The sequence below is a fragment of the Chiloscyllium punctatum genome, chromosome 35 (assembly GCF_047496795.1).
Source record: "Chiloscyllium punctatum isolate Juve2018m chromosome 35, sChiPun1.3, whole genome shotgun sequence".
NCBI classification, from domain to species: domain Eukaryota; kingdom Metazoa; phylum Chordata; class Chondrichthyes; order Orectolobiformes; family Hemiscylliidae; genus Chiloscyllium; species Chiloscyllium punctatum.
Genome location: NC_092773.1, coordinates 5,236,727 through 5,251,539, shown reverse-complemented (window position 1 = coordinate 5,251,539; position 14,813 = coordinate 5,236,727). Strand labels below are relative to the sequence as shown.

The 14,813-nt window shown below is 48.3% G+C and overlaps 1 protein-coding gene across 2 annotated transcripts; it reads left to right on the top strand.

The window, feature by feature from the left end:
* Positions 1-222: 222 nt before the first annotated feature.
* Positions 223-14,449, top strand: pdlim2 (PDZ and LIM domain 2 (mystique)). Of its 2 annotated transcripts, none has more exons than XM_072553849.1 (9): positions 223-346; positions 6,886-7,037; positions 8,559-8,628; positions 9,422-9,573; positions 10,936-11,005; positions 11,339-11,496; positions 13,370-13,515; positions 13,704-13,800; positions 14,175-14,449. In XM_072553849.1, exons 2-9 carry the CDS (start codon positions 6,970-6,972, stop codon positions 14,341-14,343), a joined length of 930 nt encoding a protein of 309 aa, XP_072409950.1. In that variant the 5' UTR covers positions 223-346; positions 6,886-6,969; the 3' UTR covers positions 14,344-14,449. The 2 variants fall into 2 exon arrangements, with proteins under 2 accessions (XP_072409950.1, XP_072409947.1); XM_072553846.1 differs by lacking the exon at positions 223-346 and adding an exon at positions 415-553.
* Positions 14,450-14,813: the final 364 nt, after the last annotated feature.

Here is a 14,813-nt window from a genome sequence, read left to right as displayed (position 1 = left end):
ATTTGAAGTGGAAGAGGACTGAGGAATTGACGTCTGGTTTTTAGGAGATTAATGATGAAGCAACGTTTTGGGTTTTGTGAAAGTGTTCCACCTACAACAGGGCTCGGTTAGGAGGAGGCCGAGTGGCCGTCTGAACTCTCCATGCTTCCGTCTCAACTCCCCTTGAATGGAAACACGCCTGAAATGGACGGCTATTTGACTGTGGACGGCAGCACAGTTCAACTGCGACTCACCGTACTCCTGGTGGGAGCCGGGTTGATGGTTTGTGTCTCAAATTGAGTCAGTGAGTGATAGTTCTCTAAGAGCAGAGCCAGGAGGTTTGAGAGGATCCGGATTTCTAACAAAGGTGAGCAGGAGCAGCGGGAGGGAGTGTGTGTGACAGAGGGAGGGATATGGAAGGGTGGAGCCGGAGGTTTAAGGGGCGGACGCCCGTCTGGATGGTTTGCAGACGCGCAGCGAGATGTCTCGGACGGTGAAACTGTGTGGCCCCGGACCCTGGGGATTCCGTATTACCGGCGGCAGAGACTTTCACAAGAAAATCGCCGTCTCCAAGGTGAGTGCCCGGCGGACCTTGGGGGCGGACCGAAGCCTTTTGTGGGGTGGAGTTAGGCTGAGTGAGGGGACACTCTGTTGGCTGGCTCTGCTGGAAGGTCAGGTACAGTGCGACTTGGGGAGGGAGTCACGTTTACTGCCTTTGCGTTGCGCCTAGTTCTCTGCCTCTGCTCCGTGTGGCTCATGGTTGAAAACTGGAACAGGACTCTCATGGCTAGTAGGAGAGCTCTATTTGTGGAAATGGGAATTGTTGGATTGGGATAAGGTGACTTACCAGCAATGCAATGTATGTGTTCCTGGCTTGAAGAGCTAGCTCAGTGTTTAATGTGGAGAAGGACATGGAAGATATAGGCTGCAGGGAAATAGATGGTGACATGTTGAAAAATGTCCATGTTACAGAGGAGAAAGTATTGGGTGTCTTGAAACGGGTAAAGGTGGATAAATCCCCATGACCAGACCAGGTGTACCTGAGAACTCTGTGGGAAGCTAGAGAAGTGATTGCTGGGCCTCTTGCTGAGATATTTGTATCATCGATAGTCACAGGTGAGGTGCCGGAAGAGTGGAGGTTGGGTAATGTGGTGCTATTATTCAAGAGAAGTGGTAAGGACAAGCCAGGGAACTATAGACTGGTGAGCCTGACCTCAGTGGTGGGTAAGTTGTTGGAGGGAATCCTGAGGGACAGGATATACATGTATTTGGAAAGGCAAGGACTGATTCGGGATAGTCAACATGGCTTTGTGCATGGGAAATCATGTTTCACAAACTTGAATGAGTTTTTTGAAGAAGTAACAAAGAGGATTGATGAGGGCAGAGCAGTAGATGTGATCGAAATGGACTTCAGTGAGGCGTTCGACAAAGTTCTCCATGGGAGACTGGTTATCAAGGCTAGATCTCATGGAATATGGGGAGAACCAGCCATTTGGATACAGAACTGGCTCAAAGGTAGAAGACAGAGGGTGGTGGTGGAGGGTTGTTTTTCAGACTGGAAGCCAGTGACCAGTGGAGTTCCACAAGGTCGGTACTGGGTTCACTACGTTGCATCATTTATATAAATGATTTGGATGTAAACACGGGAAGTATAGTTAGTAAGTTTGCAGATGACACCAAAATTGGAGGTATTGTGGACAGCGAAGAGGGTTACCTCAGACTACAACAGGATCTGGTCCAGATGGGCCAATGGGCTGAGAAGTGGCAGATGGAGTTTAATTCAGATAAATTCAAGGTGCTGCATTTTGGGACAGCAAATCAGAGCAGGATTTATACACTTAATGGTAAGGACCGAGGGAGTGTTGCTGAACAAAGAGACCTTGGAGTGCAGATTCATAGCGCCTTGAAAGTGGAGTCACAGGTAGATAGGATTGTGAAGAGGTGTTTGATATGCTTTCCTTTATTGGTCAGAGTATTGGGTACAGGCATTGGGAGGTCATGTTGTGGCTGTACAGGACATTGGTTCGTCCCCTTTTGCAATATTGAGTGCAATTCTGGTCTCCTTCCTATTGGAAGGATGTTGTGAAACTTGAAAGGGTTCAGAAAAGATTTACAAGGATGTTGCCAGGGTTGGAGGATTTGAGCTATAGGGAGAGGCTGAACAGGCTGGAGCTGTTTTCCCTGGAGCGTCGGAGGCTGAGGGGTGACCTTATAGAGGTTTAAAAAATCATGAGGGGCATGGATAGGATAAATAGGCAAAGTCTTTTCCCTGGGGTCAGGAAATCCAGAACTAGAGGGCATAGGTTTAGGGTGAGAGGGGAAAGATATAAAAGAGACCTTAGGGGCAACTTTTTCACACAGAGGGAGGTACATGTATGGAATGAGCTGCCAGAGGAAGTGGTGGAGGCTGGTACAATTTCAACTTTTCAAAGGATGAGTCTGTGAATAGGAAGGGTTTGGAGGGATGTGGACTGGGTGCTGGCAGGTGGGATTAGATTGAGTTGGGATATCTGGTCAGCATGGACGGGTTGGACCGAAGGGTCAGTTTCCGTTCTGTACATCTCTGTGACTCTGACTCACTCACCCCCCTCAGCACTTTAGATTTCAGTTCTCCAATTTCCAGATGTTCCTCTGGTCCTCCCATTCACTCTGTCGTCTCTTCACCCCCACCAGTGAGACATTGTCTTTTTATCCCCACACTCATTTATCCATGGTCTCTGTCTCCCTTTCCCACGTTCCCACCCTTAATGACAGGCACCATGTCTCTCACCTGCATTGAAGAGGTCAGAGACTTGGAATACCACAGTGAATAACTCCCCAAAGCCTGCTCATCATCTGTAAGGCACAAGTCTGGAGTATGATGGATTACACCCCACTTGCCTGGACGGATGCAACTCCATCAACACTTGGGAAGCTCGACACCGTCCAGGACAAAACAGCCTGCTTGCGTAGCACCACATCCACAAGCATTCACTCCCTCCACCACCAGTGCTGAGTAACAGCAGTGTGCACTATCTACAAGATGCACTGCAGGAATTCACCAAAGATCCTCAGGCAGCACCTTCCAAACCCAAGACCACTTCCAACCAGAAGGACAAGGGCAGCAGATACATGGAACACCAACACCTGCAAGTTCCCCTCCAAGTCACTCACCATTCCTTCAGTGTCTCTTAGTTAAAATCCTGGAATTCCCTCCCTTAGGGCATTGTGGGTCTACCTCCAGCACATGGACTACAGCGGTTCAAGAAGGCAGCTCAGCACCACCTTCTGAAGAGCAAGTAGGGACAGGCAGTCAATGCTGGCTCAGCCAGTGATATCCACTTTTCACCTTTAAAACAAAAGAGATGAATGGGGTTGGACATGATTGAGGGACATCAGAATGACAGCTTTGGCATTGAACTGCAGAGTCAGAGAGTACAGATACACAGAGAGAGCAGCTCAAGCCTTGGCGCCTATGTGGAATAAGTCAATAGAAATGATTTCTGAACAGCCTTGAACATTCTTGCCCAGTCCCATGTTAAATACTGTTCCATCCTGTCCCTCTGTCGTCCCCTGTGCTGAATGGTTTCTTCATATTTTCCTTTCTATTTTCAGGGAGGAAGCTTGATTCTGTTTCCTGAATCATGAACCAACAGGAACAGTACTCCCTGCCCCCTACCTCTCTGATGCAGTGAATGGCCAACATTAACCCTTGTTCTGAGAGGCTTCTCATAATCATATTCCACTAGAGCCTCATTGAGGCTCTGTCCCTATTCACTATCCCTTCCTGTCCACATGGGTTCTCCCTGTCTCACTGAATGCTCAGTGTTGGAGTTGGTCAGCTGGATATTTGGATTTTGGCGGTCAGTGTCGTGACCCATCCTGTTTTGGTTGCAGGATGGTACATCTCGGCCCACTAAATTGGGAGGGTATGGGTGTTCACTCAGTCTTTCCAATGTGCTGATATTGAGGGTTGAGCTGGACTTTGTGACAATGACGTGCTGCTTGCGAATGAGCAGTTTTCTGGGGTTTCTTGCTGTGCTGTGTCTCCTTCCTCTTTCCTGTTTATACGTTCTCTCCAATTTCCAAATCAGCTCGACATTAAATAACGCACTCTGAATTTTCCCTTATTGCCGATTGGTAGTCAAAGTGGTTAGTCTGTCACCCGCTCAGTTCTTCAACCTTTTCCCTCCTCTGCAGCTCCAAACGAGGAAATTTGGTGGGAGCTTTGTTGAAGCCTGCCTCCCTGTCTCATCCTCCCATCCCCGGCGATGCCTAGTCCTGTCCTGGCCAAACACTAAATAATCCATTAATTAATCATCACGTACTGTCAGAAAAGGTACAAGGCATTTGACACAAAGTAAAGCGTCGTCAACACTGTCCCATTGCCAGGATTGGGGCAGCAAAAGGTTAAGATTCAGAATAAAGCTCCCCCGACACTGTCCCCTGTCAAACACTCCCTGGATGTGGGCATCTCTCCTAAAGCTGATTGGGAAGGCAGTTGAAAATTAACCACACAATGCAGAGGTGACAAAGATAGAGGCTTTGCCTCCCTCAAGGATGTGAACGGATCTGTCAGTTCGTGCAGCAGTCTGATGCTTTCCTGACAGTGGAACTTAAGATCAGGTTTTCAGTGTTGCTGTGACCCTTAGTGAGGGTGATGGTGGGGTGTTGGCAGGAGAAGGTGCATTAAGACCAATGTTATTGATTGGGGAGCAGCATTTTAGTGTCAGTGTTTTAAGATGAGATTGTCAGCTTTCCTTCTCTGGGCAAACACGACAAAAGTAGTTGTGTGTAAAGGAAAGCATTGACTGATACTGGCTGGACCTCATCTGGAGAGAGATACTCCATCAAAGGAAGCAGGCATTTGAGGGATTCCCTCAAATGGAGCTGGAAATGAGGAATTACATCGACGTGGACGGCTGGGGAAACTAGCCAGAGTCCAGGGGATTGGGAAGGATGAGGAGAGATTTAATTCCAAGTTCTCGGGTCAGGATATTTCAAGCAGGATTGGAGCTGAATGCTGTGCTGTGCACGTTGCCCCATTTGTGGTTTCAGCTGAGTCCTCGTACTGCTGCCCTGCACTCACTGAAGAGCCAGTTTCTGAGACACGTCAGCTGCCAGTGTTTATTTTTAATTCATTCCCAGAAAATGGGTGTAACTAGCAGAGTGGCATTCATTAACCCCCTCCCTGCATTAGCCCTGAGGGTATCAGGAGTCAGTTGTCTGGGACTGTATGGGGATTGCTGTCACGTGTTCACAGCAGGTGGAGTTCACCAACCAGCAGTGTTTTAACAGCAGTCCCATTGGTTGACGGTCACTGCATGTTCATTTGCTCATGTACTGGGATGTGGTTAATACTTGGGGCGTTGAGATGATGAGCTCAGAGCCAGATTCCATCAGAACCCTCGACACCATTGACCTTTTGAGAGCATTTTAACCCTTCCCCTTCCAACCCTCTTCTCTCTCTCTCACTTCCTGTCTGCCTGCTTCTCTGTTTTTTGTCACTTCGTCTCTCTTTCTGCTATCCCTCCATCTGCTTCTCTGTCCTGTCTCTGCTTTCACGTTTTCTTTTGAAACTCTCTCACTTTTTCCCTTCCTTGTTCTTTCTCTCTGCCCCCTTGCTATCTTTGTGTCTTTTTGCCGTCCACCTCTTTGTCTGGTCAGTCGCATACTCTTGGTGATTGAGATCTTGTTCCACCCTTTGTTGAAATGTGGAAACCGAGCTCTCTTGCTGTGGGACGTTGGAATGGTTTCTGGGTTCCACCCAATCTGAACAATTGTCACGTTGTCCTTATTCAGGCTCCTCAGTTTTGCTGTATATATTCCCACACCTTGTTTCCCTATCAATGGCAGTAAAGAGCCAGTATAATTTTGAGCTGGGGTTGAAACAAAACCTTGCCTGTTTTGCCCTTTGATACTGTCTCCGCTTCGATATTCGTTCACATTTCCCAACTTACCATTGTCTGGTTGTGAGCCAGTTTGGATTCTGACTCCTACCGGCTGCCTTTACATCTAATATTTTGGCAAGCCCATGCGGTTAAGTGGAGCACGAGTGGGGCCTCATGCTGGTCTGTATCCTGTCTGCTGCAGTGCTGCTGAAACCAGGTTTGTTTCAACACTTTCCTGCTGGCCTACCTGTGATTATGTCACCCAACACAGACTGCAGCTCTGGCCAAGCATTCTGTACTACTGTCCCTTCACCATAAAGATCTCTGGTCCTCTGTCACTCTCACACTGTGCCCTGCCCCACATCCTGAGGCAACCTGTGTCCATATGCTGTGTTTGCTGGACAATATCCAGCTTGTATTGATGAGGGGAAAGTTACACAGACTCCACGCAGAGCCAGGCAACGAGCATTTCTGAGATGGAATCAACTCTTAAACTTCCCTTTCACATTCACTGACATTACTGTCACGGAATTCCCTACCGTTAACCTCCTGGGGTTTACCATTGACCAGAAACTGGACTGGGCTAACTATACAAACCCTGACTGCAAGAGCAGCTCAGAGGATCAGAATACTACAGTGAGTAACTCAAGTCCTGACCCATGTGAAGGCTGTCCACACTCTTCAATGGATGAGTCAGGAGTGTGATGGAATACTCTCCACTGGCCTAGATGGGTGCAACTCTGACAGTGATGATGTATTTATCTAATTCTCTTTTGAAAGTTTTTGTTTTAGCTGTTTCCATCACTGTTCCTTTTAGGCAACATGCCTGGGATCACAGCAGCTTCCTCTGCAAAACGAAAACAAATTCTCCCTGCGTCTCAATCTCTTGCCCACGCCCTACAGCCCTGCTCCTCCTGCCAATTATCCGGTGTCCATAATTCACCGATCCAGCTGGCACTGGGCACCATAAGTAAAGAGACAAACAGAACTTTTTTTTTAGATTGTGAACCCCTCTCTTTACCTTCTCTACTCACAGGTCACCAGTGGGAGCAAAGCAGACTTAGTGGATCTCCGGCTGGGAGACCTGATCACGAACATCAATGGGACTGAAACCTCTGACATGCTCAACATGGAGGCTCAGAACCGGATCAGAATGTGTGAAGGGGATCTCATCCTTGACATTGAGAGGTGTGTGGCTGTGAGAGGTGCAGAAATTTGGGAATGCGGTCTGAAATGCCGAACTGTGGAAAATTTCAGATGAACGACACCAGTGTACAGGCTGCTGCCTGCCACTGAGTGAGGCAAGTCCTCAGCTATGTCTGTCGATCAATCCAGTGTTGACTGTGGCTGAGGATCCTCTTGGAGGAGAGGTGGGTGAGGGATACTCTGGTGGTCATCTGTTCCTCAGTCTGACTCTGCGCACGGACATGGAGTATGTTCCAGTACCTCTGCTAATGCAGGGACTAAAGGAGAGGACAGGTTTTCTCAGTTCCAGGCTGGAGAGGAACCAGGTTGGGCTCAGTGTAACTTGGGTAAACAGTGTCTGTAACTACAACAAATGGAGCAGGAATCGGGCAATGTTTCAGCGACTTTATGACCTGCCCTTCTTTCTGTCCCATTCAGAGGCTTCAGGGGGTACGAAACCTGTTCGTGTCTGTATGTGTGTTTGTGTGTCTGTTGAACTCTTCCTCTTCACCCACCCTTTCTCAATTCCCACTGACCTGATTGGCTATAACTGGGGCTGCTGCTTTAAAAGCCAGTCTGCTCCCTTTCTCCCAGCGCCTTCCTTCAGGGTTTGGGGGAAATGGGTAACGGGGTGGAATAGGGCCAGAGGGGGAGATGGTTCAAGCTGATGAGGGAGGAGAATATAGACCTTAGGGAATGGGTTGAGAGGAAAGGGATGAAGGGTTCTGGGAGACAAAGAGGGAGTTGGGTCGGGAGGGTAATGTACACTGAGATGGTCTCGGAGTATTCCTCAGTTGGTACCTACGAGAAATGGTGGTAAATTCTGTCTGGCCCTATTGCATGTGGGTTGATGTGAGAGGGTCTGTCCCAGTGATTTTTGCACAAACAGGGTAATGACGAGCAGGCCTGTTGTACCATACCCGAGTCTCAGTGTTTTCCATATGCCGGATCCAAGAGTCGGACTGCTGTCCATTTTACCCATCACTTCCTGGATCACTGGAACCTGGTCTGTCAGGTGGACATCCGGCCAGTCTGAGTCCACCCGGTCACAGTGGGACATTCTGGACGAGAATAGGACTCCTGTTCCCTGGGAGGGGAGGAGTGGGGCAGTGATGAGAACCTGGGGCCTCGCTATCATTCGGGTTTACCTCTGAGTGAAATTCTCAAACTGCAGCTTTCAGGATTTGAGCATGTGTTTCCATAGGTTTGTTTTGTCCATTAATGAACTCAATACTTATTCTATGTTCTCTCAACCATTTGTTCATGTATCTTATTACAGACCCTGAGCAGATGGGACATAAACCCAGGCCTCCTGGTCCAGAGCAAGAGTCGTTACCGCTACCCCACAATAGCACCTTATTGTAGCACTGATAGACTTGAGTGAGATGGGGTAATTGTAGATTTGAAATCAATGCCTTGTGTAGGGAAGTTTAATTACAATGGCCTGGTCTTCCTAACGATGGAAGTAATTTGATTTTCAATGCTGTGATGTCTCATTGTGGCTTTTTTTTTTGTTTGTTGAAGGCCAGAGGCAGGTTCCCCTGGACCCCTTGATGGATCTCCCACAAACACTTTCCTTGCACAGAGATTCGAGGTGAGTATTGGTTGTAGGGTACTGAGGGGGTTCCAGTCTGCTTCAGCCTTGCTCCACAGTACTGCCAAATCACTGCCATTGCACTGAGTGCCACACTGGTTCACTGTCTGCATTTACTCTGCCTCCAGGTTCCTCTAGATTCATATGCATTGTGTTTGGCCTGCACAAACTTAAGATGGTAACGTTGTGTCTCTCTCCCTGACATGTGTCTCTCCCTGTCTCTGTCCAGATATTTCTGAATCTACCTGTATAGGGGTTGTACAGGTGAGACATGAACCACAGCCTGATGGCTCAGAGGCAGGGATGGTACCAAGCAGCGTAAACACCTTTTACCTCTCTCTGTTCATCTACCTCTCAGGAATCTCGGAACACTCTGACAGTACTGACCTGGGATTGACCCCAAACCTTCAGCTGGAACGTCAGGAGCAGGAAGAGGTTATGTAGCCGGTGGGGTTTTCTCTTCATTCAGCAAGATCATTACTGAGCCACCTCAGTCCCCCTTCCCAATCTATCCCCATACCAGTACATTCAGAGAATCCAAATATCACCTCAGTAATACTGGATTGTCACATTATCAGAGGGGAGGTATGGAGGGAGTACCACACTGTCAGAGGAAGGTTGCTGTGAGCGAGTTGACTGATATTGCCTACATTTTAAAAGGGAGTGTGTTGCTCATTGACTGTGTAGACTGTTAGAATATGATAATGCAGATGTTGAATTAAGGCTTGGGAGGAAATTCTCACATTTTGAGAAATTGGACTAATTTTCCCTTTTCCTCTTTGCTCTCTCCAAGAGTGTCCTACACACAGACAAGGATGAGAATAAGAACCTTGTCGAGAGAAGGTGGAGTGCAAGCAACAGTCCACGATCCCCAAACCTCACACCTGTCCGATCCCTCTCTCCTGCACCTGATCAGAAATCCATCTCTCCCAATACTAACAGGAGGTGAGTCCACTTCTGCATGACCAATCTCTGTCACTGTTCCGAGTCAGTTGAAACCTTTGGAGGGGAATTCTATTTGAACATGTCTGTCTCCTCTGGGTAAGGGGTTTGTCCTTTGTCTTGTACACAAGGCATTGATTTCAAATCTACATCATCTTTTCTGCTGCTGTTAAGAAAACCAGGAACAATATGCATTATTTGCTCTCTGATTCTCCTGCTTCTTGGGTGCTGCCTGGCCTGCTGCGCTTTTCCAGCACCACACTTTTCAGCTCTGGTCTCCAGCATCTACAGTCCTCACTTTCTCCTCCCTGCTCTCTTCATCTGCCAACTTCAACGATCTCTGCACATAAACATCCAGTCCCTTTATTCCTTCATAAAAGAGGGGGTACTATTCTATTGTCTTTCAATGGTTTTCTGACCAAAGTGCACCACCTGATGCTTCTCTGTATTGAACCTTGACAGTAGATAACATGCAGACAGGATAGTGAAGAGGCATTTGATGTGTTTACCTTTATTGGTCAATGCATTGAATGTAGGAGTTGGGAGGTCGTGTTGTGGCTGTACAGAACATTGGTTAGGGCAGTTTCGGAATATGCATGCAACTCTGTTCTCTCTGCTAATTGAGGGATGTAGTGAAACTTGAAAGGGTTCAGAAAAGATTTGTAAGGATGTTGGCCAGGATTGGTGCATTTGAGCTGCACCTAGAGGCTGAATAGGCTGGGTCTGTTTCCCCTGGAACGTCAGAGGCAGAGGGGTGACCTTATCGAGGTTTATAAAATCATTAGGGGAATGGATAGGGGTAAACAGACAAGGTCTTTTCCCTGAAGTGGGGGGAGTCCAGAATTAGATGGCACAGGTTTAGGTGAGAGGGGAAAGATATAAGAGGGACCTTCGGAACAACCTTTTCACACAGAGGGTGGTGCACATATGGAATGAGCTGCCAGGGGAAGTGGTGGAGGCTGGTACAATTACAACATTTAAAAGGCACCTGGACAGGTATATGAATAGGAAGGGTTAGAGAGATATGGGTCAAGTGCTGACCGGTGGGACTAGATTAATTTAGGATATCTGTTTGGCATGGACAAGTTAGACCCAAGTGTATCTCTATGACTATTACCTCATCTGCCACCTATCTGCCCACTCCAACAACTTGACAATGATCTTCTTGAGTTCAACACTGTCCTCAAAGTTAATAATTCTTCAAAGTGCATGTCATCTTCCAACTTTGAAATTGTCCCCTACACATCAAGATCCAGGTCATTAATATATATCAGGAAAACCAGGATCCCAATACCCTTCAATACTTCAGTATCTGCAATCTTGCGAATGGTGCTGAACATAGATTGAGTTCTCATTTGATTCCAGGTCTGTATCCCCAGCTTGGAGCTCAGAAGAGAAGGAGGAGACAGCATTTCGGGGAAATATGGTGCCAAAGGTGAGTGATCCCAGGACCCTGGATGTGCAGAACTGCTGAGAGAGAGAGAGAGAGACACAGAGACTGTGTATGTCACAGTGGGGGTAACCCTGGATCTCAGTGACTCCTGTTGAGTCTCAGGATGTCTTGCTGGTGCTCAGACACTGAAAACAGTGAGGAAGGATGATTTAACATAGACCCAAGCAATTTAATGAGCATCAAGGCCCAACTATATGGAGGATATCTCTTTGTTCCCAGTCTCCTGGTGAGGGGTGAAAGGCCTTTCTCCTCTTGCCCTCAGTCGGTTTGATGCTTTGGTGTCTTGATCCTTGCTTCTTCTGATTGCTTTTTCAGGGAATCCCAGCAGGGATTCAGGTTCGCAGGAGCACCTCTCCTGTCTCCAGTTCCTACTCTGTGCCCAGAGTGAGCCACTCCACAGACTCAAGTCCCTCGGAGGTAAGGCATCAGACTGAAGGATCACGCTCTCCCAGCTCCGCCGCTCTGAGCAAAAGGTACGTGCCAATGTGTCTGCAGCATGCCACACAGTATTAACATAAGGACTAGCTTTTCAATAGCACCTTTCACTACCTCAGGAGATTGTACACCCAGAGAAAGACTTTTTGCAGCTGATGACTGACATGAAAGGAGCCGGTTCAGATAGTATTCTGGGGGGCAGGCTGCGATGAGCAGAGTAAGGCAAAACATCACAGGCAATATTCCCTCTCCCGTCAGAGACTTGGGCACTTCATTTTCGGATTTGATCCCTTGCTCTTTTGGAAAGCTGACTTCCTCCTCTGTGTTTGCTCGTCTGTCTCAATGTGGGGAACATCAAACTTTAATCGTTTGTGTTCCTGTGAAGTGTCTTTTGACGTAAGTGTTAGAATTCAGGAGGGGGCCATTCAGCTCATCAGGTCTTCATTGGCTCTCCAAATGAACATCATGACACTGCAATTCTGCTGCTTTTTCCCCATTTGCCTGCACACTATTTCTATCCAAGTAACCATCTAACGCCCCCCCTCGAATGCTTCAACAGAATCTGCCTTCATCACATTTCCAGCCTGTGCACTCCAGACCCTAACTACTTGCTGGGTGAGAAAAGTGCAGCAGGTCAGGCAGCATCCAAGGAACAGGAGAATCGACGTTTCGGGCATAAGCCCTTCTTCAGGAATCTTTCCTGAAGAAGGGCTCATGCCCGAAACATCGATTCTCCTGTTCCTTGGATGCTGCCTGACCTGCTGCGCTTTTCCAGCCACACATTTCCAGCTCTGATCTCCAGCATCTGCAGTCCTCACTTTCTCCTCTTTGCTGTGTGAACAAGTTTTTTTTATCTCACATCACCCTTGTTTTGTTTACATATAACATTAAATCTATAACCCTCTTGTTCGTGTTCCTTTTACCAGTGTGAATACTTTCTCCTGATCTACTCTGTCCAGCCTGCTTGTGATTTTAAAATCCTCTCTCAAATCTCTCAGCCACCTCCTCTCTAACGAGGACACCCCAATTTCTTTCAACATCACTGAAGTTTCTCATTCCTGGAACCATTCTTGTAAATTGCATCTCTACTTGCTCTCTCGTGCACTCACATTGTTCCTATAAAGTGGTGTCTACAACTATTCACAGTACTTCAGCTGAGGTATTACTGTTAAATGGGAGACAGTGAAGACTGCTGATGCTGGAGATCCGAGTCGAGAGTGTATCGCTGGAAAAGCACAGCAGGTCAGGCAACATCCGAGGAGCAGGAGAATCGATGTTTTGGGCTGGAGCCCTTCATCAGGAATTAAGGGCTGTGGCCCGAAAAGTTGATTTCCCTGCTCCTGTGATGCTGCCTGACCAGCTGTGCTCTTTTCCTATTAAACACACTGTAGGAAAGCAGTTTGCAAATACTGATTCAAACTTTTAATCCCATTACTCCTGAACCTGCAGCTATTTGTGTGCTGCTTGATCCAAACAGGTTTAACAGATGGCCTAGGAGGTGGGTGCTGCCAGGGTGGGTGGGCGGGCGATGGGGTGGGTGCTGCCTGGGTGGGTGGTGGTGAGGTGGGTGCTGCCTGCCTGGGTGGGTGGGTGGGCGGTGAGGTGGGCGCTGCTGGGCGGGGGGTGGTGAGGTGGGTGCTGCCAGGGTGGGTGGGCGGTGAGGTGGGTGCTGCCAGCGTGGATGGTGAGGTGGGCGCTGCTGGGCGGGGGGTGGTGAGGTGGGTGCTGCCTGGGTGGGTGGGTGGGCTGGCAGTGAGGTGGGTGCTGCCAGGGTGGGTGGGTGGGTGGGCAGGCAGTGAGGTGGGTGCTGCCAGGGTGGGTGGGTGGGTGCTGGGGCAGGTGGTGAGATTGTTGTTAAAATGGGTTTTGACTGATTTTTGGCCACATCCCCATTTGTCCAACTGCCCCCAGGGTCCCAGATCGGCGTTCCTCAAATCATATCGACAAAGACTCGGAGGTTTATAAGATGATTCAGGAGAACCGAGCTGCAAAGGAACCTCCTCGACAATCCAATCGTTTCCGTCAGCTTCAGGAGGCACTGGATGCAGACCAGGACGGTGAGGAGGGGCAGGCCTGGGTGGTGGAGGTGGGAGATGTTGAGATGTTAGGAAGATGGTATGGAAGAGACAGAGAGAGGCTACAGGAGCTGGGGAGCATATGATAGATGGTGGAGCTGGGGAGGGAGGCAAGTTGTTCGCTGGGTGTGACAAAATCTCCTTTTCTCCTTCTCTTCTACCCTGACCAGGAGCAGTAGTTCAGTTCCCGGGAAGATTCTCTCCCTCCACCCCAAACACACCAGTGCCCAAATATCGTGTTTGTGAGAAATGTGGATCAAGCATTACGTGAGTATTGTCCAGCTTGGCTCGAGGGTTTGTAATTAGCCAAAGGTGGAAGGGGCAAGAGGAGGTGGGTGCGCAAAAGACAAAGCTACACAGGAACAGCAAGAAACCCACGCTGCCTGTTCTAGATCCAGTTCAATAACACATCAGCAATGGACCCTATGAATCCCACACCCAAACCTCTGCCTTTTTCTCTCCCGTAGTTCCTGGATCCCAGACTAAACCACTCTGTCTTCGCAGCCTGGGATCAATCCATTTGACTTGTATGGGATGAGCCAGGGAAGGTGTCCCACTTTTCCTGACCTTCTGTAGGGGTGTGTGACTGGAGGGACAGCAGTTTAAGATTCTGTCATTGTGTCATTTCTATCGTGTCACAGGACGGAGGTGGTGAAGATTCGAGACGGCTGTTACCGGCACCAGCAGTGCTACGCCTGCACTGACTGTGGCCTGAATCTCAGCATGAGAGGCCATTTCTGGTTTCAAGATCAGATGTACTGTGAGAAACATGCTCAGAAACGGTTCCAGGAAGCAGAGGGGAGCTCATGAGCTGGCCAGATACACGGCTGACCTCTGAAACCCTCCAGACAGCCAGTGTGGATCCCCTTTGTCAAATACCTGCTGATTTGATTGATTTAATAAAGGAATGATGGCATTTTGTGGATTAATCTTTGACCCCAGCCAAACAACAAAACAAAGATTGCAGGTTTTCTGAATCTTCGACCTGGATTTGTTTCGGGCTCTTTTTAGATTAGCCATTGTGAAGTAATTCTTCCCTCGCAGAATGTGAACAGTGTCACCTTTTTTATTTAAAAGGGAAATGTACGTTCACTTGGGCCTTTCATGACTGTAGCACCTCTTCAAATTGCAGGCACTGCTGTCACTGAAGAGACACAGCAGTCACGGTCGCACAGCAAGATCCCACAGGCAACACTGCAATAGCATCCAGATAATCTGCACTCAGCCTTTAATTCCCCTATTCTGCCCATTGCCACTGGGAGGTTAATTTATGTGCCTGA